Source organism: Cryptomeria japonica, chromosome 3, assembly GCF_030272615.1.
Source record: "Cryptomeria japonica chromosome 3, Sugi_1.0, whole genome shotgun sequence".
Classification (NCBI taxonomy): Eukaryota; Viridiplantae; Streptophyta; class Pinopsida; order Cupressales; family Cupressaceae; genus Cryptomeria; species Cryptomeria japonica.
In genome coordinates, this window is record NC_081407.1 from 251,231,419 (window position 1) to 251,239,294 (window position 7,876).

The 7,876-nt window shown below is 35.0% G+C and overlaps 2 protein-coding genes across 2 annotated transcripts; both read right to left on the reverse strand.

Annotated features, from left to right (window-relative positions):
- Positions 1 to 521: 521 nt before the first annotated feature.
- LOC131874074 (cationic peroxidase 1-like) lies at positions 522 to 1,719 on the reverse strand. The gene is made up of 4 exons (XM_059217297.1): positions 1,528 to 1,719; positions 1,255 to 1,446; positions 996 to 1,161; positions 522 to 907 (listed from the first exon to the last, which is right to left on the reverse strand). Exons 1-4 carry the CDS (start codon positions 1,717 to 1,719, stop codon positions 522 to 524), a joined length of 936 nt encoding a protein of 311 aa, XP_059073280.1.
- Positions 1,720 to 6,153: 4,434 nt separating this feature from the next.
- Positions 6,154 to 7,471, reverse strand: LOC131037431 (cationic peroxidase 1-like). The gene is made up of 4 exons (XM_059217298.1): positions 7,352 to 7,471; positions 7,078 to 7,269; positions 6,820 to 6,985; positions 6,154 to 6,732 (listed from the first exon to the last, which is right to left on the reverse strand). Exons 1-4 carry the CDS (start codon positions 7,469 to 7,471, stop codon positions 6,347 to 6,349), a joined length of 864 nt encoding a protein of 287 aa, XP_059073281.1. The 3' UTR covers positions 6,154 to 6,346.
- Between the last annotated feature and the right edge of the window lie 405 nt (positions 7,472 to 7,876).

Consider the following 7,876-nt stretch of genomic DNA (forward strand, 5'->3'; position numbering starts at 1 on the left):
TATTAAATCTTTTCCTATTATCATATATGTCTAAAGTGCATGCATGTTAAGCCTTTCCCTATTTAAGTCATGTACTAGGCTCTTTCTTTGCGACCTGTGAAGTTATATTCTCTCGATCAAAAATCTTCTCATAATGGCTTTTCATTTTCATTGTTTTTAGAGGTAATCGATGATTCATCAAAGTATACATGAAAAATTTTAAAACACGGTCAAGTTGGGTTCAACCATGTAAGATTCAAATTAGCTGACGTTAAATGCAATAATCACCAAATTTATGCGTTTGGCGAAATGAAAGCACAAATGAAACTTATGAGTGCTCATTATATTTATCTTTCCTTCAGAGATTCGTAAAAAAAGTCGAGTGTTTTTCTTCACATTAACTGTCGTACTCCCCATGTACGCTAGGAAGCTTTATGTACCCCAAGTATGTCGAACTGCAATGAATTAGTTAATTCGCTACAGAATACTTATGGAATTATTGGAACGAAAACGATATCTGATCAAAGATATGGATACACTATTCAATTGGGCTTACGACAGTTCTTCCTTACTTGTCCACTGCTACCAGTGAGAGGGCTTATGTTTCCCATATTCACCATTGCAGCTGCAAAATCATTGAAGAAGGTGTTTTGGTTGTTAGCATAGGTAGTAACCTGAGAATCAGCAGATCCTCCATTAAAAAGCTCTTGGTCGGAGTGGAAAAGTCCTTTCTGGCTTATCAGATTTTTGTAGTAATCGCTGTCAAAGGTAGTGGGAGTTTTCAAATCTAAGGGCGACAGATTGTTGTCTCCACCATTGAAAGGGCAGTTAGCCTGCACAGAACTGGCGAATGTGCTATTGATGTTGGTGTCATTGTAGATGTGCGTTCTGAAAGTGGTACACCGCGCTTGACCAATTGTATGAGCACCTAAACACCATTAAACACTCAACCCCATTAAATCTAAGTAGACATTTAGATCAAAATTTGGATTCTTATATGGAATGTTCAAAATTACCTGAAAGGGCAATCATATCCTTGGTAGAAAGACCCTGAGCACTGAATGCTGAGATGAGTCCGCTGAGGTTGAATGCGGGACCCGGAAGGTTGCTATTTGCACCCGCTAGGTTCGCAGTTAACGAGTCCCTCCTTCCCAGCTGCACTATCCATGTTGGCCCTCCCAACTGCCAATTGTAAGCAACGTTCATTCTCATTAGTTATCCCCTCTCTGATAATCACAATACAAATACAGAGTTTCTGAAGAGAAGAGTAGTTACCACGACCACAGAGTCACGAGCAGCAATGGCGACAATGTCTGCACAAGACACAACTCCACTGCAGATTGCTTCGACCTGTGATTTGATGGTATCGATCACGTCGAATCCTCTCACAGAATTATTGTTTGGACCAGCGGTTTTTTCTCCGGTTATGTTCGCCGAGTCGTCTAACAGTATCGACCCATCGCAGCCCTACAAAAGCAAATCAACATTTGAAAAAGGCGAGATGGTCACAGAGAAGAAAGTGCAGTATAGAGTAGTTGAAAATGTTACGTTAACAAAGCAGTCGTGAAAGTGAAGACGGAGTAAGGATGCGCCCATCCTTGATTCTTTCGAAATTGCTTGTTTCACCACCGCTTGAACTATCGACGACACGTTGGGACACGTGCTGTCATAAAAAGTCGAATTGAGCTGCCCGTTCACTTTACTCAAACCCAGCAAAATCAACGCAATCCATGCCCTCATCATTGCTTCCTCTGCAAAATCAACGCAATACTCGACAATGAAGAGGTTCGGGAAAATGTCGGCTTGTTATAGTTGGTGAAGAGGTTAACATATGACTATCACTGAGCTCGTCATGGACAACGACTTCTGGCTTTTCCTGCATTGGAGTAGCTAACAAGATTCCAAATGTGGCGCCCCATGCGGCTCCACCGCCACCCTGATTTATGTGGACTGCCGAATAATAATATAATTTCTGCCATTGATAATAATGAAGATTCCTCATATTATTTAAGAAGGAGATACTCCACGAGAACGATTTGTTAATTTCTGCTTGGTGTAAGCCAGCTATACAATTGACTCCCTACAATTAAAAAAATATTTGTTTGCATGTTTTGTTCAATGCCAATCTGCTTAATTTATAATTAATTGAAATTAAAGCTTAATTAATATTTACGGTCAACTGTGTATCTGCTATGCTGGATACTTAATACAACTGCTCCGAGTCTTATGCCCCGTGAGAATGCGGAATCTTTGAAATCTTCTCAAAATCCTTTTTGTTTAAAGTAATGTCGATTCAACTGGTAGGTGATAAAAATAGATAAACACATAAATAAATAAAATTGGTAGGTGTTCCATTCTCTTCTCTTCTTTTACCCTTTCATTTCTTCTTCTTTTAAGTTAGGAATGTTGATATGGAGGTAACCAATGGTGGCATTAGAAGATGAATAGAAAGGTTTATGTAAAGATATAAGAGTTGGACAATATTTCTTTTAATTTATAGTTTTGGAGAAAATTATGAATCAATTTATATTCAAATGTAAATTTACTCTAAATAATAATCTTATGTAAATGTAAAATTTAGATGTTGTTTTTATAATAGTTTTATTAAGAGAATTCTTAATGATATCATCTTCTCGCATTAAAATATCCTCATGGGTAGGATCAATTTTAGGAGAGGGTAGACATGATTCATCAATGTTTCATCTCTAGAATGGGGAGCATTGAGAAAGGTGCTAGTCTTATCATCCTCTTGCTCCAAAATGTCTTTATGGGTAGGAGGAATTTTAGGAAAGGGATGGAGTGACATAAGAATAGATAAGAAGCTATCATATCCATGAAATGTCTTTATTGTAGAACTATTTAGGAATAATTGAATTAATTTAAAATACAATGAGATATTCAAAGAAACAAATTTCTTTATGAACTATAACATATACAATTAATTAACCACTTAAGTAAGTGTTATGAGATAACAATGATGTGATTAATTAAGCAATATGACATAAAAATGTTCCTTTTGGGGGTTGAAATTGAATTGAGATTGATATATGTATGAAATAGGTTTAATGATAGAAAAATGATGAATTTCAACAGTAATAGTAAATCATAGAAAGATAGACAAACACAATAAGATAGATCTAGAAAGGAGATGCAGAGAGGAACTTAGATCTATAAACCATAGCTAAAAGTGCTAGACTAGTTTATTGGGCATTCTAGTTTGAGGTGCTTGTGGCAAACAAAAAGGAGCAAAATTATAGTCAGGAGGCTCTGAAGGTCTATCTCTAAAAAATCCAATTGAAATAAGCTAGATAGTGTTGGGTACCCTAGTGTAGGGGCTTTTCATCTATTCAAAAGTTGTTGCAACCTATAATACTCTGATCTACACTCCTGTAACACTTCACTATTGGATCTGGACTTACACACAAGAAAAATAAGGAAGAAGTGTTGTGTTATATAGGGGTTTGCCTAGGTCAAACCTCATTTTGATGCTCCCATATCCACAACAAATGTTATTAATAGAAAAGAGTGCATGCCCTAGGAAGGATAGATGTAAAAGAAATATAAATGTTGAAATGAAATAATTATACCTTAGGTATGAAACCCTCTCGTGGAGCTTCACATTAAGGTGGTGATGCAATTCTCTTTAGACAAGTCCTTCAAGTGTTAATGTTATAACATGATGACAAAACATAACAATTGTGAAATCATACTTAAATGTTGAATGTTGTAGTTTACTAATCAATATGTTGAAAACTAGGAATTAGAATGCTTCATTGCCTTTGGAATCAATCAAACATTATAGATGATAGAGGATGTGCTTTATATAATTTTTGATTAAAAAAATAAAATAAAATGATCAAGTATAAAAATTTAGATTATATTTCAAATTTTTGATGGCTGACACGTGAAGTGGAAATAATTTCAAGATATTTTGGCTAGACTATGGAGTTGAGCACCCTGGTCCCACCAAAATAGGCTCTATAAAATGGAAGCATGCGCGTCAGGATTTGTGGCATTAGATCTTGTCCTTAGTTTGTCATTTGACAACAATTAAGTTGTGTGATTAATAATGAATATTTAAAGTAGAATAGGGCCCAAATAGTCTTAAAATGATCAAGAAAGAAAACACTAAAGTACGTACAATATAGAGTGTGAAAGTATAAATAGATACAATTTACGATGTTACACATTTTTTTTAAGGTGTGTAATCCTTAGAAGCATACAAAATTTCATCTTTAACAATATTTCAAAAAGACAAAAAGCCAATAGGAAAACCATCAAGATATGGAGTTTGATCTTTTATCATCATAAATTAATATGCTCTCTAGTTCATCCATAATTTTTGAAAAAAATTCTTGTCTTTAAAAGTTTAAATTGGAATATTATTCTTTACTTTTTTATAAATGTAGAAAATGGTGAATGCATCTAAGGCTTGTATTTGCAAACCTAAGCAATTTAAAAAAAATTGCTGGCAAAAAAATTTCATAACCTTTTTGTGTTAGTAATGTATATCCTCCTATTAAAGACAAGAAGTTTCCACAAATTTCTCAATTATCTCCTCTTCTAAGAAATTAGGACCTCCCTCTCTTTTATAAAAGTGTTTCTTTGATGATCAACCTCGTTTCAAAAGATCTAGAGTAATAAACAAAATTAGTATTATGCGCCCACAATATTTTTGGAGGCTAGTACTGACCTAACTTTGAAGGATGATTCATTAATAAAAAAATTCCTAGGGAAGATAGATATAATGATAGTTTGAAAGTTCAATTTGACTATATTTAAGAATATATGAATCAAATTATTCCAAAAAATCACATAATTGTAGTCCTAAATAGAAAAAGAGAATTATTTTTCTAAAAATGTTTTAAGTTCTTCATTCAAAGAATATCAGAATTTTGTGGCTAATTACTTAAGTAAATTAGATACGGTGATCCTTGTATGAAATTTTATTGCCTTTAACAATTCAAACTCGTTAGTATCACTTTTAGACCTATAGGATAGATGTTTTTATGTTTTACGAAACATAATTACTAGAGAAGAGAAAAATAAAATAATCTATTCATTGTAAAATTATTAAATTATGAATTAAAGGGTATTATATTTCTTTTTGGGACATGTTTGGTCCCCCTTTTTATTCAATTTTTAATAGTTTAATTTAGGGAAACTTGATAGTATTAAAAAGCTAAGATTTTGGTGGAGAGCATGACTAGTTTTATTTTCAACATATATGGAACTTCTACTCTATTACTCTAGATCAAATTATTGATAATGGGCACTACAATGGTATAATCAAGGCCCTAAACATTGGAAGAAGGATATCAAAATTGAATCTCTTCCATTTTTTAGAATGTTTCATAGAGAATATCCTTCCATAAGTAGAAAGAAATAGTTAGTTATATAGCTAAAACATTGGATTTTTAAACTTTGTTTATACTTAATTTCATTATAGAAATGAATATTTTGTTGATTACTAACTTGTATCATTATTCAATCTTCTTTTGTATTCTAGGAGTGCTCTCTTTTTTCTAGTTTCCCTTCCAAATTGAAAATCATGTGATTTAAATATTCTAATATAAAAAAAATTCTTAAATAATGAATAAATTATTTGATTTAACATGGTTGCAAAATGTTTACCTCCACTTAGAAATTGAAACACACTAAAAATTTCTTAAAGATTAGAATCATCTACACTATAAGAACCTCATTCAAATAAAAATAAAAAGATTTTATTTAAAACATGAAGTGGGATTGATGTAGATGATAGGCATGAACCTAATTTGTTAGGTAAGATTCTATCATTCATTTCTCTAGGCTAAAAATGGATCAGGGACCCTATGTTTATGAAATAATTCAAATCCACTATATTGCAAACATAGGGGGACCATGCCTCAAAATAATATGGTCCCCATGTGGGTTTTTTCCTAGTGCTTTTAGCACTTTGTGAAAAGCAGGTTTGGGAAGGTGTGAAAATTCTAACGAAATCATCAACAAGCAAAGATTCAAATTAGCTGACGTTTAATGTAATTATCGCCAAATTTATGCATTTGACAAAATAAATAAAAAAATAAAACTGTCAGCTACTGACAAGAGAGACGGACAAATTCAAATCATCAGTAATGCAAATAAATATTTGAATGCTGTTGGCGAGAGAAGTCGACTTCTGAATCTCCCAGTTATATCTCTCCTTCAAGAATTCGTTAACAAAGTAGGGTTCTTGTCATCTCATAGCTCTCATACTTGATGTACGCTGTCAAGCTTTACGTGCCCCAAATATGTCGAACTTATCGAATAACTTAACTAGCTGGAGAACACTTCAGGAATTATTAGAACAAAAGCAATATCTGAATCGAAGATATGAAGACATCATTCAATTAGGCTTCCGACAGTTCTTTCGGACTTCTCCACTGCTTCTCGTGAGAGGGCTTATGTTTCCCATATTCACCATGGCAGCTGCAAAATCCGTGAAGAAAGTGCTTCGGTTATTAGCGTAGGTAGTAACCTGAGAGTCAGCTGATCCATTATTAAAAAGCTCATGGTCGGAGTGGAGAAGTCCCTGCTGGCTCATCAGATTTGTGTAGTAATCGTTGTCAAAGGTAGTGGGAGTTTGTACATCTAAGGGGGACAGATTGTTGTCTCCACCACTGAAAGGGCAGTTAGCCCGCACAGAACTCGCGAATGTGCTGTTGATGTTGGTTTCATTGTAGATGTGCGTTCTGAAAATGGTACACCGAGCTTGACCAATTGTATGAGCACCTGAACATCATTAAACACTCAAGCCCATCAAACATAACAGACATTGAGCTCAGAATTTTCATTCTTATTTCCGACATTCAAAATTACCTGAAAGGGCAATCATGTCCTTGGTAGAAAGACCTTGAGCACTGAATGCTGAGATGAGTCCCCTGAGGTTCAATGCAGGAAACGGAATGTTGCTGTTTGCAGTGGTTAGGCTCGCAGTCAACGAGTCCCTCCTTCCCAACTGAACTGTCCATGTTGGCCCTCCCAACTGCCAATTTCAAATAACATTCTTTTGATCAATTCATTTCCTGGTGACAATCAGGATACAAATACAGAGTTTTCTACAAGAAGAGTAGTTACCGCGACAATAGAATCACGAGCAGCAATAGCGAGAATGTCTGCACAAGACACAACTCCACTGCAAATTGCTTCGACTTGTGATTTGATGGTATCGATCACGTCGAATCCTCTTACAGAATTGTTGTTTGGACCAGCGGTTTTTTCTCCTGTTATGTTCACTGAGTCATCCAACAGTATCGACCCGTCACACCCCTGCAAAAGCAAATTAGCAATTTTAAAAGATCGAGATGGTAAAAGAGAAGAAAGTGAAGCATAGGCTAGTTGAAAATGTTACGTTAACAAAGCAGTCGTGAAAATGAAGGCGGAGTAAGGATGCGCCCATCCTTGATTCGTTGGCGATTGCTTGTTTCACCACCGCTTGAACGATCGACGACACATTCAGACATGTATACATTGAATGGAACTGACTACTGTCATCATTGCTTCCTATGCACTTCAATGCATAACTTGCACAAATTCAATTTCTATGTCGGCAATGAAGAGATTGAGGGAAGAGTTGGCTTGTTATAGTTGCTATTTGTTAAGAGGTTAACACGTCAATTTCTCTGAGCTCGTCATTGACAATGATTGATAGTAAACTGCGAGCTTCGGCTTTCGGTTGATTGGATTAATTGCACAGAGCAGGTAACAAGATTCCAAATGTGGCAGCCCACACGTCTCCACCGCCACCCATAGCATGCGTGGACTATTGAATAATGTTATTATATTTTCTGTCCGAGTTCCAATAATGAAGATTCCTTTAGAGTATTTAGAAAGCAAATGCTTAAAAATGGTTCTTAGAGAGCAAAATTACGGCTTC

Coding starts and splice junctions, on each gene's coding strand:
- LOC131874074 (XM_059217297.1), bottom strand. CDS start 1,719: ATGAGGGCATGGATTGCGTTGATTTTGCTGGGTTTGAGTAAAGTGAAC. Junction 1,447..1,527: donor TTCACGACTGCTTTGTTAAC/GTAACATTTTCA, acceptor TTGCTTTTGTAG/GGCTGCGATGGGTCGATACT. Junction 1,162..1,254: donor CTCGTGACTCTGTGGTCGTG/GTAACTACTCTT, acceptor TACAATTGGCAG/TTGGGAGGGCCAACATGGAT.
- LOC131037431 (XM_059217298.1), bottom strand. CDS start 7,471: ATGTATACATGTCTGAATGTGTCGTCGATCGTTCAAGCGGTGGTGAAA. Junction 7,270..7,351: donor TTCACGACTGCTTTGTTAAC/GTAACATTTTCA, acceptor TTGCTTTTGCAG/GGGTGTGACGGGTCGATACT. Junction 6,986..7,077: donor CTCGTGATTCTATTGTCGCG/GTAACTACTCTT, acceptor TGAAATTGGCAG/TTGGGAGGGCCAACATGGAC.